Source organism: Onychomys torridus, chromosome 18 (assembly GCF_903995425.1).
Source record: "Onychomys torridus chromosome 18, mOncTor1.1, whole genome shotgun sequence".
Lineage (NCBI taxonomy): Eukaryota > Metazoa > Chordata > Mammalia > Rodentia > Cricetidae > Onychomys > Onychomys torridus.
In genome coordinates, this window is record NC_050460.1 from 3434492 (window position 1) to 3460200 (window position 25709).

The 25709-nt window shown below is 40.6% G+C and overlaps 1 protein-coding gene across 2 annotated transcripts in view; it reads left to right on the plus strand.

The window, feature by feature from the left end:
* The window catches only part of Tbc1d5 (TBC1 domain family member 5), a 292901-nt gene that overhangs the window by 249483 nt on the left and 17709 nt on the right, over window positions 1–25709 (plus strand). For both annotated transcript variants that reach the window (XM_036167803.1, XM_036167804.1), the window contains one exon: window positions 10895–10994. In XM_036167803.1, coding sequence (XP_036023696.1) covers window positions 10895–10994 — 100 coding nt within the window. The remainder of the gene's footprint in view (window positions 1–10894; window positions 10995–25709) is intronic.

The following is a 25709-nucleotide window of genomic DNA, read 5'->3' on the forward strand; positions in this document are numbered from 1 at the left end:
ACACACACATACACATATACACGCACACATTCAGTATCCATTGAGAATTAAATCTAGGACCCTCTCCTGGTACTGAAGTCTGTGAATGTCCAAACCAACAGATAAAAATCATACCATGTTGGGGTATGCACCTTTTCTCATATAAGTTAAATTATGTCTCAATCATTGTAAGTGCTATATAATTGCATGCTATTTAAGACATAGTAAGCTAAAAGTCTATATGTGTTTGAGGAGAGAAGAGGTGTAGGGTGCTGTGTTCTGTGTGTTCAGTACACAGATTTTTAGAAAATATTTTCAAGTGACAGCTGATATACAGAAGCTATAACTATGGAGGGATGTCTATAATTCTTTCACAGAATAAAATGTGAGGGCAGTTACTAGAAATAAAATATGAAAATATAATATCAAAACTTTAAAACTTAATGGAAGAATAAGAAAAAAAGTATAACATAGCTACTCCAGAAGATTGAAAGTCTGAAAAATGTGAATCCAGAAAAAATGGGGACAACACAGGAGAGAGGGGGTAACTGTAAATAAAATTCAAAGGGCTGGGAAGGTGCCTCACTAGGCAAAATGCTTGTCTTGAAAGCATGAGGACATGAATTCAATCCCAGAATACATGCTTTAAAAAAACAGAACAAACAAACAAAGAAAAAAACCCAGGATGACAGTCACATAAGCCAATAAGAGACCTCATCTTAAGGAGGAGCGTCTTGTGTGTGTGTGTGTGTGTGTGTGTGTGTGTGTGTGTGTGTGTGTGTGTGTGTGTGTGTGTGAAAGAGAGAGGGAGAGGGAGAGGGAGAGAGAGGGAGAGAGAACACAGAAATGGATTACCACGCCTTGACTCTTACATGGACAGGACAGCACCCTTAGGGACCATCCTCTTCCTGCTCCCAGGCCTTTCTCCTCCATCATCTGTCCTCATCTCCATCATCTCTGTAAGATACACAAACACTAGATTGTACGCACAAGGAATCCTGCCAGGGAGGCATAGGCACTGGTCTGGGGAGAGCTCACGTCAAACAATTAGATGTATTGGCAGTGTCTGGCCAGGGATTCCGTGGGTTTGAATTGTGCTAAATTAAATGAGTCATTGATAACATCTGCTTCCTTCCAGTGACCCTTCTGGAAACTTAATGTTTATGTGTTCTTTCAAACTGCACTGCCTTGGGGAGACAGTTACTTGTTCCCCAAAATGCACATGTGCATGGTATAGGAGGAAAAGAAAATTCTCAGTTACCCTGTGCAGAAGGAAGTCACTCAAGGCCGAAAGTCATATTGTGGAGGCTGTAAGCTGTCTCCGTCTTTTCCTTGGTATCCAAGTGGGATAAAACCTGTTCCTGCTAGCTCAGCTCTTACGTTTTAAAATGCCAGGAAGTTGATCTACAGAGCTTTCACTCAAGAGAGAAGGAAAGCCCTGCTCTCATTAGAGCAGCTCCAGGCCTCTGAACAGACAGCCTGAGGACACCACCAAAGTGTCCTCTCTGCTGCTGAGCTCTGCCTCTTCTGACCTTTCTGTCCCATGGTACCCAGGTCAGAAATCCCTGCACTCAGAAGTGTCACAGAAGGATAGCAGAAAGGGCGGTGGCAGCCACGCTCTGGTTCATAATCCACACTCAGCACACCCTGGGAGCTACCTTGGCCGGAAGGAAGAACCTTTCCTCTGAACAAGGAAATACTCCACATCACTTATACTAAAAAGGATGGAATTTCCTAATTAGAAGCATATTTTAAATTAATAAAGCTGCTAAATTAATGAAGAGGGAATGGTTGAAGACATTTCTATATTTTGGTAGTGGTGATTTTTTAAAATAAAGCAAAAGGATAGTGCCAGGAAAAAAAAAAAAAAAAACAAAACATGTTATTATAGTATTAACATGAAATACTCTTAAGATCAGGGGGACAAAAACGGAATTCAGTAGACCATTATAATAATATTAAGCATATAGTTATGTGGAGTTTCCCATTCTTGTTTTATTGAGCCCATCATTTCAAAAACATTTCATTAAATTTGTTATAGTTGTAGCTCATTAGACAAGTAGATCAGCTCATATAAACTACTTTCAGTATGAGGTGTTTGTGTGTTTGTACAATACAGTTGGTGGTGGATACTTTTTAAAATATCTGTAAAAGCAAAATAACTACTAAGACCTTACAAGGTCCTAGCAGTACAGTTTTGCTAGAGGATTTTTAACTTCTCGAATGTATGGATCACCCGAAAATAATAAGATTCAATTCCCCAAACATCACATATATGCATATATAGATAGATACATAAATGTATGAATCACCCAAAGATTAAATTCCCCAGATAGATAAATAGATATACATATCTTGCAGTGTACCCAGGTTCAATTCCCACCACCTGCATGATTGCTTACAACCATTTTTAACTCCAGTTCCTGGGAATCTGACACCCTCATCTGACCTGACAGTACCTGATGTAACCTGTGGTACACATGCAGGCAAAACAGTCATACATACAAAAAAATACTTTAAGTAGATTGAAAAGAATGTCTAAAATCAATTGAATACTAATTGAAATCAGAAATGCATTTCTACATATAAAGCAAGTTTCGATATATCACAGTGTAGACAGGCCCACTCTGCCAATGCCATTAGATGCACAGGGTTAGAGATGAATTTCCATATGTCTCCTCTGTCCTAAGCATTTCATGTGTTGGATCCCTTCACCCTCAAGGAAACTGCTATACATGACCTTCCCTGCAGATGAGAACTGGGGCATAGAGAGACTGTGATTAATTCCATCTGAAAATATTTTTCTGCTCAGGACTGGGCATGAGCCTGGTATGGTAGTAAATGCCTGTAATCCCCAAACCCAGGAAGCTAAGGCCAGAAGATTGTGAATGCAAGGCACACCTGAGACACAACCAGCCCCTGACTCAAAAGAGGAAAAAGGAAGGAAAGAAAGATCTCTTCTCAGATACCCTCCCACACACCAGATATGAGAAGGAGCTAAGTAAAAAAGAGAAAATTTCTCTTAATTTTATGTACCATACAGGATATATTTTTACAATATTTACAATCTGTGTCTGTCATGGAAAAAGAAGTTGGTTTCTTTCTTCTAGTCTCCTACTCCAATCAACAAAAAATGTCTGAAAACACTGTCCTTTCTCCCCCAAACAAGCAGGCAAGCAGCTCTGCAGCAGGACATGTCAGCCCAGTGGAGCACCCTCCACCCCATGCATTCTGACACCACCTTCCACCTGGGGAAATGTCACATCCTTAGGGGCTCCTGTCCCAAGATTGTCTCCACCCTCTTGCACAAGTCACTTACATGCTCCAGCTTGTTTTATCTGTGCTTGTGACCAAATTGCTACAAATCAAGTTCCCATACAACCTTGGGTTTTATTAATCATTTTTACATTGTTTTGTTTGTTTGATTGTTTCAGGGGTTTTTGGCCAAGATTGAAAGGAAGGATACAACTAAACAGATATGTAGGGCTGGTGAGGTGTAGAGGCCAGAGTGTGGAGCTTCCATGCCATTCTCAGGAATTCTAGACATATCTGGAAGCAGTTTTATATGGCTGTATTGCTTACCTAATACTAATAGACTAAGTGGGGGACTGAGCAGGGAAACTCAACAGGACCTTTGTGTTAGCATTCATTGGCTTCTTTGTGTAGCATCCTTTCCTTCCATGTATGGGGCCTCTAGAATTTCTCCAAGAACAGGGAGAGAGTGTGCAGCAAGGACCTTGAGGCCAAACCCAAAATCTATCAAAATATCACAGAATATTATGTGTTCACCTCAGGACAAGCACATGAATGAATTTTTTTGACCTGACAACATTTGAATTTAAAAAGATTTGATGAGCCAGGCATGGTGGTGCCTGCCTTTGATCCCAGCACTTGGGAGGTAGATACAGGCTGTTCTCCGTGATTTTAAGCCAGCTTGATCTACATAGAGAATTATAGGACAGCCAGGGCTGCACAGGAAGACTATATTTCGAACAAACAAAAGTGAGTGAGTTTTGTCACATGGGAGTCAATGAAGGAAATGTTGATTTTATGTTATTGGTTGACTCTGTGCTCTAGGGATGGTACATTATAGGCAAATGAATGGAAATGGGCCTATGTTACCTTTCTTGTGCTGTGGCAAGGACTGTGAGTGTCTCCATCCATCAGGGCCAACTGCAACAAAAGCGTGACTCTATCTCCCTGGTCTCCAGACTTCAAGCCAGGTATCTTTTGACCTTATCCATTATAAGGAGGCCAGGTATTTCTTTCTGCTCAGCCTACTGAAGTAAAATAAAATAATGATAAGTATATTGATTTTAGGTTTTAGGATCTTTGCTATAGATCAGAGTAGACAGTTAGGAGCATCACGATATGTTAAGACAGGACTGCTGGAAAGAAGAGTCGGTACCATCATGAGAATCCATTCTCTTGGGATCAACTTCTGTGCCTCCTACTAGTGCACTTTTCAGAGTGAACAATACAGCATCTTAATGGCTGAGGAAAAAGGAAGCACACCTTCGTGTGTGTGTGTGTGTGTGTGTGTGTGTGTGTGTGTGTGTGTGTGTAAAATATTTCCTGGTTAATTAGATAAGCATCCTTTAAAGATTATCTTAAAGAAGCACATTAGACCATCTATCTCTATTTGACAGTTTTAATAGTACCATACAAGCACTGTTCATGATTTCACAGTGGGCAAAATATTTAGTTACTGATTATTTACTTTTCTCACAAATTATTCACTTATCTTTTCTTATTATTTAGTGCTATTTAGAAAATAAATTTGTTTAGATGATGTTGTTTAGGTTGATTTAGAATCAACTTTGGTCTTTAAAAGCATTAACATCTCCTTTTACCCCATGGTAATTGTGTATAACATGCTTAAGGAAGCCAGAGATTGGAGTCAAGTGCCCTCCTCAGTCACTCTCTACCTTATTGTTCGAAACAGGGTTTCTTAATGAGCGTATAGCTCACCAGTTTGACTAGAGTGTTTGGCCAGCAAGCTCCAGAGATCTGTGTCCACTGGTCACCAGCACTGGGTCACAGATACATGTTGCTGCTGCCCCTGGAGTATACATTGGTGCTGGAGTCCAAAGGCAAGTTCTCATGCTAGCACAGCAGGCACTGCACCAACTGAACCATCTCCCCAGCCAACTCCTTTGCTTTTTAAAAAATATATTACCTAGCATGTTTATTCATATAATAATCTTATTAAAATACGGCCCAGTTTCCTCATAGAAAATCAAAAAATCCCTTATAATCACACCATGTTTTTCAAAATAAAGATTACTTTAAAAAAGTCACTTACTCTTTGCAATCTATTTTTCCAGTTAGTCATCTGTTACACGTCTGTGAATTGTCTTCCAACAAGAACATTTTTAAAGAACACATAGGATTATGTGTGGATATGTGCTATTATTGGACGTTTGATTGATATTTTCAGTTGTTTTTAAATGCATCCTTGATTCCTTGGGATAACTTCCTAGGATTACATTAATAATATAAAACAGCAGAAAGTTAACATTTAAAAAATGTTTAGGATGCCAAGCCATGTGCAATGTATTTTATCTAGAAAATCTCATATAATTCCATCCCCCAGTAATTATAGGACATACAAACTGTTATTACCATTTTATAGTTCAGCTCAAAGAGTTGCTGACTGAAGTCCCAAAGATGGCATGTGACTGGCCTCAGATGCTAATGCTATGGCTGTAGTTCATATTCCAGCTTCTTTTCCAGTACGACTGCTGAACTCCTCACATATCCATACCCCTTAATGTAATGCTGTGTGAGATGTAGTCATTGTATTCCTTTTCTGTTTTTACTGATGCTGTCTTCCTAGGCTGTTGCCATATGCTTCTGGCTTGGGTTTCATTCACACTGTGTGTGTGTGTGTGTGTGTGTGTGTGTGTGTGTGTGTGTGTGTGTGTTACCCTGTGTGTACCACAGCTTCCTCAGAGTATCTGCAGCCTTCCTCTGTCTCATCAAGACTTTCCGTTTCCTGTGCTTCTCACTTCTTGTTCAGCCATCTGTTTAAGCAAGACTGGGCGCCTTTCCTGTCTTCCAGCTGCTATTCTTGGCTAATTCCTGCTCTGCTGTCAGTGTTGGATTCCTTGTCTGCTTGTCTTGTGATCTAAGGACACTCTTAGAAGCTGAGCAGAACTCCACCCCAGAGCCCTTCCTGCCTCACTTTTTCTCAGGACTAACAGACATTGCTGCAGTGTGTTAGCACAGTCTGTTAGGGATGGTGGGTGCAGCACCCTGCATGTCAGACCCCATCTCCTAACACATTACTGGAAAGAAGATGGAAGAGAAGGCTTGCTGCTCATCTGTAGCTCCTGCTCCTCCCAGTACCCTGATTTGGCTTTATTACTGGTCCCTTTGCTCACCTACCACTCACCTGCATGTACACACACACACACACACACACACACAGACACACACACACACACACACACACACACACACACACACTCATCACCTTGTGACTCGGCCCTTGCTTCCTGAAGCATACTCCATCATTTCTTCTGAGTCCTTCTCTTTCAATACCCTCAGAATTATGTTGTCCAGAAAACATGCTTTCATCTCATCATCTGAGGAGCCCTTTGGATTATCATCTGCTCATTTCTTGGCTTTAAGAACCTACAGAACAACATGTCTTCCTCTAAAATCATAGGCACCAGGGCCCACATCTCATCTGTCATTATATAGTATTTCCCACAAGGCTTAGCACAATGAACATGAAAGTATTTATTAAACTAGTCAATAAGTAAGTGAGTAAATAATAAACTATAAAACCTTATTCTGCTAAAATAAATATGAAATATCAAAAAATTGAAGCATTTAATAAAACTAATATATGAAGGATGCACTTTATATAAACAACCAAGTTGCATAATATCTGACAAATTTAATGACCCCGTAGCAATGCCTTTCCTCCTTTAAATAGAGTCTCACTATGTAGCCCAGGCTGACCCTGAACTCCCAGCAGTCTTCCTGCCTCAGCCTTCCAGGTGTTGGTATTTGAAATGTTCCACAATTCTAAAACATTTCTAAATGGTTTTGGAAGGAAATAATTTAGTAAGAAACTAGAAGCTAATACTCTTCATACAGTTGGCAAATCTCTGTTAAAGGGAGCGGAGATGTTTGTTGATGAGGCCATAGAACACAAGGGTAAGCATGTACTCAAGGAAGAAGTTCCATTTCTGGCAGATAGAGATGTAAAGAACAAGAAATAAAAGAATTTGTCCAAAGTTGCTCAGCTAGTAACTGGCAATAATGGGTTTTGAACCCAGGAATATCTGCTCCAGGAGTTCATTATGACCCCACTGTACTTCTTTATAGAACATTTATGACAGGGTAAACACAATAATCATGTCTTTTCAGGGCCATTAAATAGTTTTCATACAGCTTCAGGGTGATTAGGCAAGCATTCCTTTTTTTATTCCTGAGAGCCAGTTTAATGAAAGCAAGTGACTGGAGCTGTCATTGTGGAGAGTATTGTTTGCTGGAAGGAGCACAGCACGAAACACTAAGATAGAGATTTAAAGTAGGTTCTGACAGTTTTAGAATTGTAATTATATAATATGATGAAGAATAAATGGAAACCACCCTTTGTTCCCACGTGATACCATTCCTATTTATAAACCCTGAGTGATAGCTGAAGGGTTTAAGAGTTTTTTCAGATTCAGCAGCCTCAATAGGGATGGCAAACTGCATTTCAAACTGCCAAATATAAAGGTTCTAAGCCCTTTGCATCTGCTCAACCAGAGCCCTCTTTGATCTCAGTATGCTTTCCCTTGAAAAGAAGGTTTGAATGAATGAATGAATGAATGAATGAATGAACCCTTTTCCAGTGTTTGTGTGGAGACAGATTCTGTCTGTATTGAGATTCAGTTGTGTTCTAGGCATGAAAATAAAAACTTGGAAATTTGTGATTTCTTACCTTCTAAATTTGGCTGCCATGTACCCAGGGCAGCCCCATACAGGTGCAAACCCTGGACTGCCCATGGTCTCTATCACATAGTGGCAGCGTCTAGCATTACCAAGCAGCAGGCTGTGGAGGAAGAGGTCCTTGAGCTGCAGACACTTCTCCAGCTGGCCAGTGCCTCAATGCAGAAGGCCACCCCTGCCTCCTTTAAAATGTGTCCTCTGAAGTTCTTCCCTCAGACTTTGTAAAAACAAGCCTACCAAGTAGAATAAAATGCTGTAAATAAGAGTGTGTACTGAGGACAAAAGTTCCCAGGGGCTTTTGTGTTTTAACTGGTGTGGTTGCTACTCTCAATTAAACTATTGCCTAGAGTACACAGATGGTTTTACACCAGGAAGTTTCTCTTTTCTGGTGCTTTCTGTGTACCCCAGGCTATCAGCACCCCAACTACTAGCCACAGCCAAACTCTAGCTGTGGTCCAGATCTAAATTCTGGTTGGGTTTTTGTCTATAGCTAAAAGATGACTCAATGGAGGGACACAAGGCTGGGCCAAGATTCCCAGGTAATGTGTCTTGTTTCATAAGATGACTTGTACACTCTACCACATGGTGCATTTGCATGATCTAGCTCATTACCAGTTGTTAAGTGCCTTGGGAGCAAAGTTGGGGTTTCCATCCTCCAGACGACTGAGTTTCCACCAGAGCTGGAGAGGGAGATGTTTGGAGGCCATATGACTTATCGATGACAAGACAGGAATAGATTCTTGGTGTCTTATGTGAGTTTCTCTCTTAACCACTCTCCCACATTCAGCCATCTATCACTGTATAAGGAACAGATCCAAAATACAGTAGCTTTTTGTCTTTGGTGTGTGGTTAGGAACTTGGACAGTGCTCACAAGACTGTGCATTGCTGCATGTACTATTAACTGAGTCTCTCGCTTGCCTGGCTACAGCTGGGATGGACTAAAAGATATCAGAAAGACATTTTAACATGTCCAGAGTCTCACATTTTCTCTCATGCCCTTTACTCCTCCCCGACTCTTTCTTGAATGTTCTAGCCTGAGTAGCTACCATGAAACTCCTTTAGGGAAGGCAAAATTTGCCAGGCTTCTTAAACTTCCCCCAACTTGACATAGTTTGACTTCCTGCAGTCTTCATATCAAGGCTAGTGTGGCCAGTATAGATGCAAGAGGTGGAGAGGGATTCTTTGCAAACTAATAAGTGAGGCCATGTATACATTCAAAGAGAAGGGGTATGTGGTGCCATCTCCACAGACTGACTGTAGCTGTCACAAGAAATACAGCATCCTTCTTTAATGTCCCTAGTGATCTTACAGAACAGGAAGGTTCAGGCCTGTGGGAAGAGACAGAAAGGGAGAGAGAAAAGAAACCTGAGACAGCCCATCGGTTTCCACCTTGATGCCCAGTTGGAACTGGATAGGTAACTCCTCCTATACTCTGCTGGCATCCTTTGGTTGAGCTTCTGGTGTCATCTGTCCTTGTTGGAGGGCAGGAGGAACTGTCAAACTTTGTAGGATACCTAATGGACATGAGAAGTGCTTGTATAATCCTACAGTAGACATTTCACAGTTCACTTTTTGAACACTGCTGTGTCTGGCTTTGTGTCAAACATTTCAATGCATGTTCCTAAGACCTCTTTGAGATTGCAGTTCAAATCAGTGCTTTTCGGTGCTTTTACATGTGTCTTCCAAATGCAGTACACCTACAGGAGAACTTTTCAACTGTGAATTTCCACCCTACCAGTCAAATTATAATTACTCTCTTTAAAAAGAAAAGAAATGCCTCAGGAGGTTTCTCTTTCCTTTTTGTCAGTGACACAGAGGGATTTTATAGATGAGGAAAAGCATCTTAAGACTGGAAGATCCATTTTCACCTGTGCCAGCCCTGGCAACACCTTTTCTGTTCTGTTCTAGCTGTCTTGGCTAAAAGAGCCCAAAAGATAAGGATTATTCCCTTTCTCTGAGAAAAACTCCCAGAATCTTAGAAATTTCTCTAGGAAATTTTTTACATGTTTAATTTTTCCTTAAAAAAGGAAGACTTTATCTTTGTGTTCTGGTTAAGTTGTTTGTACAGTTTAATGACTCAATCCAGAGTACCCTTCTCTAGAAGCAAACAAAATACCCCAGCTCCATATCAAGAGAGGAAATGTAAGAGTAGCTACTTACCAGCTGCTGCATTTTAAGAGATTATCGTTGTCTAGACAATGATGAGATTTCTGGTACAAACAGAGGCCTTTGGTTTTTCTAGTGTGTATGTGAAGAAAAATAGAATTGCCTAGGAAGTATAGGCTAGTGAAGCCTAGTTTCCGTTTTTACTTTTTATTACTCCATATTTTTAAGGATATTAGTTGGCCAATACAAAATGAACTCCATGTTTTGTATTGTTGTAGACTTGCTGTTTCATCTTGTTTTGGCATTTATGACTTACTGGTTTTCTTGTTTGCTTCTTTTGATTTTCATTTTTGTGTCTTTTGAAAGAGAAGCAGAGAGAACATAAATTTATGGTTAGGGAGGTGAAAAGGAGCCAGAAGAAGCTGGGGGAGGGGAAAACATGAGGAAAATATATTGTATGAAATAAAAAATATTTTATGTATATTTATGCAAAGTTCGTATGTTTATAGATAGCCAAAGCTAGAATTCAATTAAGAACATGTGGTTGGGAGTATGGGATGAGGCTTGTCTCTATTTACTGTTTCTGCTAGTGATGATAGGAGTGGGCTTGTTTTATTTTTTATTTTTTTCCTTTAGTTTTATCTATAGATGGAGGCTGGGTTTGGTGGCACATGCCTTGAATCCTCACACTTAGGAAGGAAAGGCAGGTGGTGTTAAGGCCAGTCTGGTCTGCATAGAGAGTTCTTTGCTATCCAGGGCTACAGAGTAAGACCACGTTTCAAAACAAAACAACAACAACAAACTTAGGATCACATGTAGTAATTCGCAAATTTTTTAACTTTATCTCTTTTGTTTTAGGAAGAAGAATTGGAAGCCCAGATTTCCTTCCTACAAGGACAGTTGAATGATCTGGATGCCATGTGCAAGTACTGTGCAAAGGTCATGGACATGCACCTTGGTGAGTGAACTCCATCAGCCTTTGAAATAATGTCGGTCAGATCAGTGACAGTGGCACAGAGTAGCTCTTGTTGCATGAATCTTCCCACTCACTTCTCACAAAAAGCCCTTTGGTAGAAAGAAATGTTGTCACTACCCACATTGCACTGTGGAAGAAATAGGCACAGAAAGTAAAATGTCCCCAGAGTTCATCACAAATAAGCAGAGAAGGAATTCAAACTGGAGGAAGACAAATGTGTCTTTCACCTCCTGACTGCCACAGTGCCTTCGTAGGTATCTGCATCCTTCAAACCAATAGGTTGAGCTTCTGAAATCAATTAGCTGCACTGCTGAGACCACCAGTTTATAGTCACTCACTAAGCAGTGCTTAACTTGATGATGCTTTCTGTAGTTTGACCTGAAAACTAGAAAAGTCCTAACTAAAGTTCTGATTACATATGAGTCATAGCTGTGCCATATCAGGAGGGCGTCTGGTATTATTCCATTAGTGAAAGTCCTAGGATCAACACTCAACTTGGTCTGCTGAGGCATTTTGTATGACTGCAATAATTATTTGCTGCTTGCACAAGCTTCTGTTGGGGATATTGTTACTTGTTCTCAGCCTGTTTGTAGTGTGCTGCTCTAGGGTCACGTGGCAAATTGTCAGCACCACCAGGTATTATAATAAGAAGTCAGAATACACTTGCGCATGCACACACACACACACACACACACACACACACACACGCACGCACGCACACACACACACACACACACACACACACACGCACGCACGCGCACACACACACACCACACACACACAGATCTCTGAGGGAAACCAGAGGGTGTTCAACGAGGCCTCCTCCCACCAGCAGTTCCCTTGAGTGTAGCCCATCCTTGGGGTGTGCCCTGGAGGTGAACTCTCCACCTTCAGACCCGTGAAGCAGTCTCTGAAGCCTGTGAGGTTGAGAGTCCAGCACAAGTGACCAAAGTAGCTGTCGCTTAGATTAGCCTAAGCCATGATGAGCAATGACATCTTTCCACTGTCTTAAGATGTGGGAAGATGCCGGTGAAGTGACTGGCTTGAATTCATTGCTCATGAAGCAGCTGGCCAGGCCTTGGCCTACTCTAAATCTTATTTCTCTTTTCAAGCCTCTATTGGGAAAAAGGTGATAAAGAAGAAGCAATGGGAAAAGATCCTGGCAGATGGTCCACTGAGCAGCTGAAGCCTGTCCCATCCAAAACAGCAGCCCTGTAGTGGCTGGCTCCTCTTTATTATTTTAAAAGTGCACATGAGACTAGATTTATAGGACTCTTGGATTGTCTTAACATTCTCACACTCCAAAAATGCATTGTGAAGAAGTAGTGGGGGTGAGAGGCTCCATGGGTGAAGCATTTGCTTTGCAAGGCCAGTGGCCTCAGTTTGGATCCCCAGAACCCACAGTAAAAGAGAATGTTGCATGTTAACAGAAGCCTCCGTAGTCCCAAGGGTACTCCCATGGAGAAATGGAGGACAGAGATGGGGGAATCACAGGAAGCCTGTGGGCCAGCTGGCCTGTCAAAAACAGCTTGGAGGAGACTCCATCTCACACAAGGTAGAAAGGCAAGGACCTTCACATGCACACACACATAAATAATATCCACATTTGCATATTACACATATGCACAGAAATAAAAAGCACTTATGAGATAGTTTATATACAAAGAACGTGTTATATGATTAATTTTTGTTATTTAAATATTATTTTATTTCAAAGTATCACTGTATGTGTATTTTCTGTTTCTTAGCTACTTGAGTTAGTGATCTTTTTATTATTTGGGTTTTGAACAAAGAAATGCTTGGGAGAAAGATTTACCAAAACTTGAAAGAAAAGTTCGTTCTAGTAAGTTTCCCGGTTGTCTGCTGCACACAGCAGCTTGTGAAGCAGCTTTCCTGAAGCCAAGATGTCCAAGCAACCTCTGCTCTGGTCCTGGCCTTTCAGTTGGTGCTAACAGAGCACTCCTCAAGGCAGAGGAGACGACAACAGCTTCATTAAAATGGAAAGAACGGCTTACACCAGCTGTGAATGTCCAGTGAACAGCATGAGTAAACTGGTTTTGTGTACACAGAACCCCTCATGTAGCTCGTGACTTACTTCCCCATACCAATAGCATGGTTGCATTTTCAAAGTGGGGTTGAAGCATGCTGGGAAGAACTGCCTTCCCTGGGGCCATTGATGCCTTCAGCATTGATGCAAAGTGACAGTACTTGATTCTGGTGGAAGTAATTCTTCAACTGAAGAAAGATACCTACATATGCAACTGTTATTTTAGTTCCTCTAGTATTCTTTCATATGATGGGTTTTTTTAATTTCTAATTAAAAAGAAGATCAAAATTGGGATGACTGAAATATCTATTAGTAAGAGATTGACTGTTACAGCAATACAGTCTGTAAAGATGAAAATACTTTTTATTAACATGGATTAAGTCTAAAGAGCAGGTGACAGAATGTATTGATATGATAACCATTCTCAGAGTTGCCTGGCTGAAAGGAAGATTATAAAGGGACTTTCCAAGGAACCTAATCTATGTGCTTGCAAATAGGAGGCACCACTGAAAATGTGTGGACAGCTTAAGTGTGGGCTGTACTTGGAGGGCAGCCCGTACACAGAGCAGGCAAGAGGCACTGCAGAGAGGTAGGGTGGTACCTGAGAAACAAGAACCTGCGCCAGGCTCTGTTAGTAGCCCTGCTTGCCTGGGAGTGTCCTCAGTGAAATAAGACAAGAATATCAGTCTTGCCTGTTTGTTGCCAAAATTTATTTATAAACTATATCATGGGACATGACTCAAATAGAATTTTCAGCAGAGATCATTTCCTATTTCCCTTGTGTGGCTCAGGAAGCGCAGGTTCAAAACACTTAGTTTTGGCCTCTCCAGGATTCCACAACTTATTAAAGATCTGGGACCAGTATCATACTCTGAACACACACTGATTTATCAGATGACACCAAAAGATGCTCAGAATTTGCTATGTTGACCCTAACATTAGGTTGTGAACAAGAATAACTTAATCACAACTTAGTGACATGGGGCCTGCTAAACCTTGGCTCTACATAGAATGAAGGCTGCCAAGGTTGCTGTTAGTACCATCTGAGAACACTGTTATACCAATCATTTCTCAGTATTCTTTTCATTTAAATTTTTTTCATTTTACATACCAACCACAGTTCCTCCTTCCTCCCCTTCTCCTGCTCCCCCTACCCCCAATCCCACCCCCACCATCCACTTCTCATAGGAGCTAAGGCCTGCCTTGGGTAGTCAATACAGGCTGGCATACCAATATGGGGCAGGACCAAGCTCCTCCCCCCTGCATCAAGGCTGAGCAAGGCATGGCACCATAGGGAATGGGCTTCTAAGAAGCCAGTTCATGTACCAGGGATAAGTCCTGGTCCCACTGCCGGGGGCTGCAAAAACAGATCAAGCTACACAACTGTCACCCAAATTCAGGGGCCCTAGTTCAGTCCCATGCAGGCTCCACAACTGTCAGTCCAAAGTCTGTGAGCTCCTACTAGCTCGGGCCAGCTGTCACTGTGGCTTTTCCTATCATTATCTTGACGACCCCTCCCCGCCTCCGCCCTTGCTCCTATAATCCCTCCTCCCTTTCTTCAACTGAACTCCTGGAGCATGGCCAACTGCTTGGCTGTAGATCTCTGCATCTGCTCCCACCAGTTACTGGATGTAGGTTATATGGTGACAATTAGGGTAGTCACCAATCTGATTACAGGGGAAGGCTATTTCAGGCACCTTCTCCACCATTGCTAAGAGTCTTGACTGGGATCATCCTAGTGGGTTCCTGGGGATTTCCCTAGTACCAGGTTTCTCCCTAACCCCATAATTGCTCCCTCTGTCAAGATATCTCTTTCATTGCTCTCTCTCTCCATCCCTCCCCCAATTTGGCCATCTTGATCCCTCATGTTTCACACCCCCTCCCTTCCCCTCTATTCCCCTCCAGTTTACCCAGGAGATCTTAACCATTTCCCCTTCCTGGAGCGATCCATGTGTGTCCCTCTTAGGGTCCTCCTCTTTATGTAACTTCCCGAGGGTTGTGGGTTATAGCCCGGTTATCCTTTCCTTTATATCTAGTGTCCACTTGTGAGTGAGTACATGCCATGTTTGTCTTTCTGGGTCTGGGTTACCTCACTAGGGATGATTTTTTTTCTAGTTCATCCATTTGCCTACAAATTTCATGATGTCATTGTTTTTTACCACTGAGTAATTCTCCATTGTCTATATGTACCACATTTTCTTTATCCATTCTTCAGTTCAAGGGCATCTAGGTTGTTTCCATGTTCTGGCTGTTAGAAATAATGCTGTTATGAACATAGTTGAGCAAGTGTCCTTATAGTGTAGTTGAGCATCCCTTGGGTATATGCCCAAGAGTGTTGTACTGCTGGGTCTTGAGGTTGATTGATTCCCAATTTTCTGAGAAACTAACATCCTGATTTCCAAAGTGGCTGTACAAGTTTGCATTACCACCAACAGTGGAGGAGTGTTCCCTTTGCTCCACATCCTGTCTAGCATAGGCTGCTATAGTGTTTTTGATCTTAGCCATTCTGACAGGTGTAAAATGGAATCTCAGAGTCATTTTGATTTGCATTTCCCTGATGAGTAAGGATGTTGAGCAATTCCTTAAATGTCTTTCGGCCATTTGAGATTCTTCTGTTGTGAATTCTCTGTTTAGATCTGTACCCCATTTTTTAATTAGATTATTTGGTATCTTCATGTCTACTTTCTTGAGTTCTTTATATGTTCTGGATATCAGCCTTCTGTCATACATGGGGTTGATAAAGATCTTTTCCCATTATGTAGACTGTCATTTTGTCTTATTGACCATATCCTTTACCTTACAGAAGTTTCTCAGTTTCAGGAGGTCCCATTTATTAATTGTTGCTCTCAGTATCTGTGCTACTAGTGTTATACTTAGGAAGTGTTCTCCAGCGCCAATGCATTCAAGCCTACTTCCCACTTTGTCTTCTATCAGGTTCAGTGTAACTGGATTTATGTTGAGGTCTTTGATTTATTTGTACTTGTGTTTTGTGCATGACGATAGATATGGATCTATTTGCATTCTTCTACATGTCAACATCCAATTATGCCAGCACAGTTTCTTGAAGATGCTTTCTTTTTTCCATTGTACAATTTTGGCTTCTTTGTCAAAAATCAGGTGTTCATAGGTGTGTGGATTAATGTCAGGGCCTTCAATTCCATTGATCCACGTGTCTGTTTCTATGCCAGTACCAAGCTGTTTTTATTACTATAGCCCTATAGTAGAGCTTGAAGTCAGATATCATGATGCCACTGGAAGAATGTACAGGATTGTTTTTGGCTATCCTGGGTTTTTTGTTTTTCCATGTGAAGATGGATATTGTTCTTTTGAGGTCTGTGAAGAATTGAATTGGGATTTTGATGGGGATTGTATTGAATCTATAGATTGCTTTTGGTAAGATTGCCATTTTTATGTTAGTTCTACCTTTCCATGAGAATGGGAGATCTTTCCATTTTTCTGATAACCTCTTCAGTTTCATTATTCAGAGACTTAAAGTTCTTGTCATACAGATCTTTCACTTGTTTAACTAGAGTTTCCCTGAGATATTTTATGTTATTTGTGGCTATTGTAAAGGGTGATGTTTCCCTGATTTCTTTCTCAGCCCATTTTGTATATAGGAGAGCTACTGATTTTTTGAGTTAATCTTGTATCTCGCCAAATTACTGAAGGTGTTTATCAGCTGTAGAATTTTGGGGGTCACTTATGTATACTATCATATCATGTGCAAATATCAAAAGTTTGACTTCTTCCTTTCCAATATGTATCCCCTTGATTTCCTTCAGTTGTCCTATTGATCTAGCTAGAACTTCAATTACTATATTGAATAGATATGGAGAGAATGGACAACCTTGTCTTGATCCTGATTTTAGTGGAAACACTATGAGTTTCTCTCCACTTAGTTTGATGTTGACTGTTGGATTGCTGTATATTGCCTTTACTATGTTTAGGTATGTTCCCTGTATCTCTGATCTCTCCAAGACTTTTATCATGAAGTGGTGTTGGATTTTGTCAAAGGCTTTTTCAGCATCTAATGAGATGAGCATGTGGTTTTTCTCTTTCAATTTGTTTATGTGGTAGATTACATTGACAGATTTTCATATGTTGAACCATCCCTGCATCTCTGGTATGAAGCCTACTTGATTATGATGGATGATTTTTTATGTGTTCTTGGATTCAGTTTGCCAGTGTTTTATTGAGTATTTTTGCATCAATGTTCATTAGAGAGATTGGTCTATAATTCTCTTTCTTAGTTGTGTCTTTGTGTGGTTTGGGTATCAAAGTAATTGTAGCCTCATAGGAGTTTGGCCATGTTCCTTCTGTTTCTATTGTGTGGAACAATTTGAGGAGTGTTGGTATTAGCTCTTCTTTGAAATTCTGGTAGAATTCTGCACTGAAACCTTCTGGCCCTGAGCTTTTTTTTTTTTTTTTTTTTTTTTTTTTTTGGTTGGGAGACTTTTGATGACTGCTTCTATTTCTTAGAAGTTATAGGTCTATTTAAATTGTTTATGTGGTCTTGACTTAATTTGGGTGTGTGGTACCTATTCAGGAAATTGTTTATTTCATTTACATTTTCCAATTTTGTGGAGTACATGTTTTTCGAAGTATGACCTAATGATTCTCTGGATTTCCTTGGGGTCTCTTGCTGTGTCCCCCTTTTGATATCTGATTTTGTTAATCTGGATATTCTCTCTCTGCCTTTTGGTCAGTTTGGATAAGGATATGTCTATCTTGTTGCTTTTATCGAAGAACCATCTCTTTGTTTCATTGATTCTTTGTATTGTTCTCTTTGTTTCTATTTTACTGATTTCAGTCTTCAATTTGATTATTTCCTGTCATCTACTTCTCCTGGGTGAGTTTGCTTCTTTTTGTTCTAGAGGTTTCAGATGTGCTGTTGAGTCACTAGTATGAGATTTCTCTACTTTCTTTGTGTACACTTAGTGCCATGAACTTTCCTCTTAGCACTGCTAAGTTTGGGTATGTTGTGCATCCATTTTCATTGAATTCTAGGAAGTCTTTACTTTCTTTCTTTATTTCTTCCTTGACCCAGTGATGACTCAGTTGAGCGTTGTTCCGTTTCCATGAGTTTATAGGCTTTCTGCAATTTGTGTTGTTGAATTCCAACTTTAAGTCATGGTGATTCAATAAGATACAGGGCTATTGCAATTTTTTTTTGGGGGGGGGTTATCTATTGAGGTTTACTAGTCCATGAGGTACTGAGAAGAAAGTATATTCTTTCATGTTTGGGTGAAATGTATTATAGATGTCTGTTAGGTCCATTTGACTCATAACATCTGTTAGTTCCCTTATTTCTCTATTAAGTTTCTGTCTAGCAGACCTGTTCAGTGGAGAGTGGGGTTTTGAAGTCTCCCACTATTAGTGTATAGGGTTTGATGTGTGATTTAAAGTTTTAGTAATGGTTTGGGGGTTTTTTTTGTTTGTTGTTTGTTGTTTTACAAATGGAGGTGCCCTTGTATTTGGGGCATATATGTTCAAAATTGAGACTTCATCTTGATGTATTTTTCCTGTGCTGAATATGAAACCTCTTCCTCCATCTCTTTTGATTAATTTTAGTTTGAAGTCTATTTTGTTAAACATGATAGCTACACGAGCTTGCTTCTCTAGACACATTTTATTGGAAAATCTTTTCCCAACCCTTTACTCTGAGGTAATGCCTGTCTTTGAAGTTGAGGTGTGTTCCTTGTATATAGCAGTGGATGTTAGCCTGTGTCTTTTTATAGGCAAATTGAGTCCATTGATATTAAGAGATATTAATGACCAGTTATTGTTAATTCTTGTTATTTTTTGTTTTGTTAGTGGTGTGTGTGTGTGTTTCCCTTCTTTAGGAGTTACTGGTATGAAGTTATCTATTGCCTATGTTTTCATGGGTGGAGCTAACTTCCCTAGATTGTGGCTATGTATTGTTTAAATCTGGTTTTGTCATGGAATATCTTGTTTTCTCCATCTATGGAGATTGAAAGCTTTGCTGAGTGTAGTAGTCTGGGCTGGCATTTGTGGTTTCTTAGTGTCTGAAGAATGTCTATCTAGAACCTTCTGGTTTCAGAGTTTCCATTGAGAAATCATGTGTAATTCTGATACATCTGCCTTTATATGTTACTTGGCCTTTTTTCTTTGCTGCTCCTAATATTCTGTCATTATTCTATATGTTTAGTGTTGATTGTTATATGGCATGGGAGCTTTTTTTCTATTGTGTTCTGTTTGATACTTATACTTTCATAGGCATGTCTTTCTTTAGATTGGGAAAGTTTTCTTCTATGATTTTGTTGAATATATTTTCTGGGGGTTGGGGATTTAGCTCAGTGGTAGAGTGCTTGCCTAGCAAGCAAAAGGCCCTGGGTTCGATCCTCAGTTCCACGTACAAAAAAAAAAAAAAAAGAAAGAATATATTTTCTGTGCCTTTGAACTAGAATCCTTCTTCTTCTATCCCTATAATTCTTAGGTTTGGTCTTTCCATGGTGTCTCAGATTTCCTGGATGTGTTTTGTTAAAATTTTACTGGATTTAACATTTTGTTTGAACAATGAATCTATTTCTTCTATCATATCTTCAATGCCTGAGATTCTCTCTTCCATCTTTTATATTCTCTTGGTGGTGCTTGCATCTGTAGTTCCTGTTATTTACTCAGATTTTTTATTTCCAGCATTCCCTCAGTTTGTGTCTTCTTTATTGCCTCTATTTCAGTTTTCAAGTCTTGAATTGTTCCCTTAACCTGTTTGATTGTGCTTTCTTGGCTTTCTTTAAGGGATTTATTGATTTCTTGCAATTTTCTGCTTTTCTTCCATTTCTTTAAGGGAGTTTTTTATTTCCTCTTTAAGGGCCTCTTTCATCTTCATAAAGTTATTTTTAAGGTCATTTTCTTCTGCTTCATCTGCATTGCGATGTTCAGGTCTTGCTGTTGTAGAACTACTAGTTTCTGGTGGTGCCATATTGCTTTTTATGTTGTTGAACGTAAGCCCATCTCTTCCTCCAATCCATACAGGTGGAGCCTGTGGCTCCAGTGGTCACTGGTACCATGGGGGATAGTTGGCAAGGAGGTAAGGGGGGATGCTGATTGCTGGTCTCTGGAGCTGTGATGGATGAGGGATGGGCACGGTATGTGTCCCCCAGAGCCTAGGGGCTAGAAAGCTGGGCTGTCAAGCTGGGAGCGCAAAGACTCACCTTTTCCAATCGATGCAGGTGGGGCCTGTGGCTTTGGGGGTCGCTGGTACTGCAGGGCAACTATTTCTCGGATTCTTTACTTATGTTCACTACTTTCTTGATATTCTGTTTATTTCAAGAGAATTCCTTATCAGTCTCTATGTTTTCATCATGTGTCTAATAAATGACTTAAAATGTCAAGTATTAATCAAGGCTGTTTTATAACTGGTAGCAGAACAAATAAAGAATTATCTTCTTGGAGAAAAATTATATACTGACATTTGTTCAAATGCCTGGCAGGCTGGCATATCTCCTCCTGCTCTGGAGCTCAGTACTGAAGGAGGATTTGTTTTGTCAAAGTCCTAGTTTTATTAACTACGTCAAATGCAAAGATTTAGAATTGAAAATAGGTGTTTAATCAGATGTAAACTCTCCTTGTCAATTTCAGGCTTCTTCTGACACATTCATTTTCCTGTAGTTGTCCCCTTCTCAACACCTTGACAGTTGAGTTAAAAGCTATGACAATAGTAACCTCTGTGGCTGAACTCAAGGTATTTTAAAAATTGCTGGATTTCACATATCACTGTGCATGTAAGTGGTCAGCCTGAACTTGTATGATCTTGAGGAATTGGACCAGGTGTTGACTGTCCAGTGTGTACATAAGCTTTTTTTTTTTTTCCTGAACTCCCATACCCAAGGTAAATGGCTCCAAACTGAAATGCCTCCACTAGATTGTTTGGGACTTAGACCCTCTTATCCAATAACAAGTTGCCTTTATGTGTGTCATACTTAGAATGGAAGGATCATATGCAGTGATCTAAAGGACATTGCCTTTCTGTGTTCTTGCTGAGAATGTCATAGCTCATAGCATCATAGAACATCATAGAACACTGGGACTGGAGAGGTAGCTCAGCAGTTGAGGGCACGTTTGCTCTTGCAAAAGACCAGAGTTTAGTTTCCGGCACATACATCAGATGACTCACAACCATCTTTTATTCTAGATCCAGGTGATCCAACACCCTCTACTGGTTTTAACAGGCAATTTTACAGGCACATGTGCGCGCACACACACACACACACCACACCACACCACACCACATACTACACACACACACACACACACACACACAAATCAAATATTTCTTAAGAATATTAAAACATGTAAGTGCACTGGAAATACCTCAGCTGTTTTGTATTTTACAGAAGATGAAAACAAGGTTCAGGGAAGCTGGAGTCCAGGCCAAGCCCTTTCTGGGCCTGGAGCACTCATTTCAGTGGCTCCTTCAGCTCTCACTGTTTGTGGAGCACACCCTTACTGGTTTTGTACATTATAATATTTATACTAGAATTAGGTGGAATGGCCAGTGTTAAAAACCAATGTACTTCTCTCTATATGAGATTTTTTTTAAAAAAACTTTTTGTTTGTTTGTTTTCTTTTGTTTTTTTTGTTTGTTTGTTTTTCAAGACAGGGTTTCTCTGTGTAGCTTTCCATCTTTCCTGGATCTCACTCTGTAGACCAGGCTGGCCTTGAATTTACAAAGATCTGCCTGCCTCTGCCTCCTGAGTGTTGGGATTAAAGGCATACGCCACCACTGCCCGGCATATATGAGCTTTTATAAATCTTACTTCCTGATAATTTATAAACACAATTTTCAATGGATGTCTGCGGAAATGATTGCATCCAAATCTTTCATCTTCATTAAACTCACTCTGAGTTTATAGTGGCAGCATTTTGATGCCTCCCCCTCTAACTCCATCTGTCTCCTCCTGGACAAAGATAGTACAGTGGGCCATGTCATAGCTCCCTGGCATAACATTGTCACAATGGGTAGCAGCCCTACTGGGAACAATCCCCTCTGCCTACAAGGAGATGCTCCAGTGCAGTGTGTCATCTTTGTACAGTGCTTTTCTGTGAGTATACATGTGCATGTGTGCACACATCTGTCTGCTGTTCATTCGTTTGTTTTAGTTTACCCTATCATGACAGTGAGTTGTCTTTTAGCCTGAAGACTTAGTGTAGTATACATATTTAGTAGTCATGCCCTAGGATTTAAATAAGTAATGTCCCTCTCCTAGGTGTTAAGTTTAGGATCTTTAGATGAGTGCAAAATAGAACTTGAGATTATATTTTCTGTGCAATGTGCTTTTTATTTTCCAAAGACTTGCATTTTCAAGAGGATTCTTGGGTACAAGTTCTGTACAATTTTCTGCTCATCAGAATTAAATGTCATGTTTAAAGTTCTTTATTTAGAAAGGTTTTCTTGTACCAGAGTTGACAAGGAGAAAGTCTAGCTCACTTCTTTATTCACCTTAGTAGGCCATCATGAAGTGTTATTTCTCTTTACATACTTCCACTTGTCATTCTAGAGTCAGAGTAATCATTTTAGTACCTTAATTCCTTATCTGGGAAATGCCTCACCACATCTATTCCTTAGGAGATGAAAATGAGCCCTAATGCTTACACAGCCAGTATTTACTAAATGCCTGCTTCCTGATGGAAAGACAGGCTCTGGGAGAAGTAGCTTAGGGAATAGGTTCAGAGGAGTAGTATTGTAAGCAAATGTGTTGTGCGGTGGGGGAGTAGGAAAAGCCTTGACATAGAGATCAAAAACAAAATATGTTTTTAGGGTGACATGCCAAGTCTGGGCCTGACTCTATTTTGGGCAGTAGGAAGATGGTTCTCATCTAGATGCTCAAAGAGTCTACAAGTTATATGGCTACCCAAGTACCTTAGCCTGCTGCTACCCTACTGTGTACCTGACTGTGCCAGCTACTATTTACAGCAATTTTGTGTCTACTACCCATGAGCATGAGGAAGTTCAACACCCTCCCTAGCTTCTCCTCCAAGACAGGCAGATGTCTGCTTCCCACCCCTTGAAAGAGTCTCTGTTACCTTCCTATCAGCCACTTAAAACATAAAAATGAGCCGGGCAGTGGTGGTGCACACCTTTAATCCCAGCACTTGGGAGGCAGAGCCAGGAGGATCTCTGTGAGTTTGAGACCAGCCTGGTCTATAGAGCAGGATCCAGACAGGCACCAAAACTATGCAGAGAAGCCCTGTCTCGGAAGAAAAAAAAAACATAAAAATGAATATAACTTTATTCCATCATTGAAAACGAATCTGGAGCTTTTAAGAAATCAGAGTGATTCATAGACCATTTCCATTACCCTCAGAATAAAATGTCTGTTTTTAAATTATTATTTTGTAGATATGGTGTTTTGTCTGCATGTATATATGTACACCATGTGTATACAGGGCTTGAGGAGGCCAGAAGGGAGTAGGTATCAGATCCCTGGGAACTGGAGTTATAGATGGTTGTGAGCCACTATGTGGGCACTGGAAATTGATCTTCTGGAAGAATAGTCCTACTGCTCTTTCCTGCTGAACTCTCTCCAGCCCCGAGAGGTCTTTTTATGGCACTGATTCTTCATTGAAAAAAGAGTCACCGTGAGATTGTTACATGGATGACATTTTACTGAGTAACTTCCACAGGAGAAAAATAGATAATAATATGGCATTTTCCCTTTAGTTTCAGTGCAAATGTAATTAACATATATAATATGTAAGTATGAAATACAAAGAGTAATAATCTTTCATCTACACAGACACAAAATGAAAGACCTTTACATTATATTGCATTCTGCCTTTTGTCATGAAGGGAGGTGTGCATTGAAAGGGAAACTTACACACCTTCCATTTCACCTTTCCTTAAGTTTTGAGGAGACTTGTCTGTTTCCACTTGCAACTGTAGCTTGGACAGCAGGCCTCTAGGAGAGTTCTGCTGAGCTGCAGTCATGATAACTCTACAGTCAAAACAGCAACCTTCTAAAGAGACAGGTTGTTTTCATTTGCTTGTCTTTTCCTGGAAACTTTTTTGTGGGGGAGGGGGTTGAGGTTGTTTTGTTTGTTTGTTCATTCATTTTCTGTTTGTTTTTTTGGGGGGTGGATTTTGTTTTGTTTTATTTTCAAGACAAGGTTTCACTGTGTAGCACTGACTGTTCTGAAACTGGGTCTGTAAACCAGACTGGCCTCAAACTGAGATTCACCTGCCTCTGCCTCCTGAGTGGTCTGATTAAAGGCATGCACCACCACCACCACCCAGCTTACCTTGTTTACACTGTTACCCTGAGTTTCTTAAAGTGTGCCAAGTCAGTTGAGTTAATTCATTCCTGAAATTAAGTGAATATTTAATGTATAATGTGGAGTTTTCATCAGATGCTAAAAGGTGATCGTTGGCCCCATTCCAAAAATAAGTGTAAAAGATTTGCTAGATGAAAGGACAGCACTGCTCATAAAACCAAGACTCTGGGCTTGTCCCTGTCCCTGGCCATCTTTCTGCACTGAGTCCTGCTCAGCTATGCTGTACATCAGGCCAGTCCTCTCCTGGCATGGACACTATACTGTGCTTGAAAGAGACAAGGGAACTTCCTTTGAAGGAACCAGATGGCTTTCATCCTGTGCAGCAGGCTGCTTTGGCTGCTGTATTGTGAGAATATTCTCTCAGATATGTAGGAGTCCAGCTCTGACCTGTCAGAGGGTTCTTGGGGGGAGGAGAGAGAAATGAGGAAGTATTAGACAGAAATATAGGCTGAGACAACAAGAGAGGCAGGAAGGAAGAGGACATCAGGGGTTAGCTACCCAGCTACACAGCCAGTCACGGAGTAAGAAGGAAAGAAAAGGTATACAGGAATAGAGAAAGATAAAAGCCCTGAGGTCAGGAATGGATAATTTTAAAAGTTAAGAAAAGCTGGCAAGAAACAAACCAAGCTAAGGCCGGGCATTCATGAGTAATAATAAGATAAGCCTCCATGTGGATTTATTTGGAAGCTGGATGGCAGGACCCCAAAAGAACAAAGAGCAAAAACATATAACACCACTCAGTTGTGCAGAAATCTTGCTGTAAAGTTCCATTCCTACTAAAGGCAGTTTAAGGACTTAATGTATCCGTGGGCATACATACATACATATATTCTTAATGTGCATGACCTCAGAAGCTAAGCAGGATCAAGCCTAGTTAGTGAGTGGATGGGAATCTTAAGGCTTAAACTTGCCAGTTAAAAGCAGCTAACTCTGTATGAGTTACCTGCTTGTCTTAATTCAGTAAATACCCACTGTTAACTCCTCTGCTCTGTCTCTTCTCAGGGTGGCACCTGTGTCCTAGGAAGGGGCTCATCCATCACTGGCATTTGAATGTCCACTTGGATCTTGCTAAAGAAAGCTCTGTTCCTGTACATTTCTGGGTCTCTGTCCCTACTAGACCTTCTGAATGCCCAAAGGCATGCTGTATATGATTCTAAAGTCTTTGGTGTTTGTTATAGCTAACCACTGGCCTCTTCATGACTTTAGTGGTGGGAGCCAGGGAATGTGACCATAACTTTTTACCTGCATGTTCTTCAGCAGACTGTAAAAAGGCAAAGGTCCAAAAAGAGCTGCACTCCTGAGGGGGCCCTGCCCCCACTTTTCCTCCCAGGGTACTCTTGAGCAAGGAGAAATGA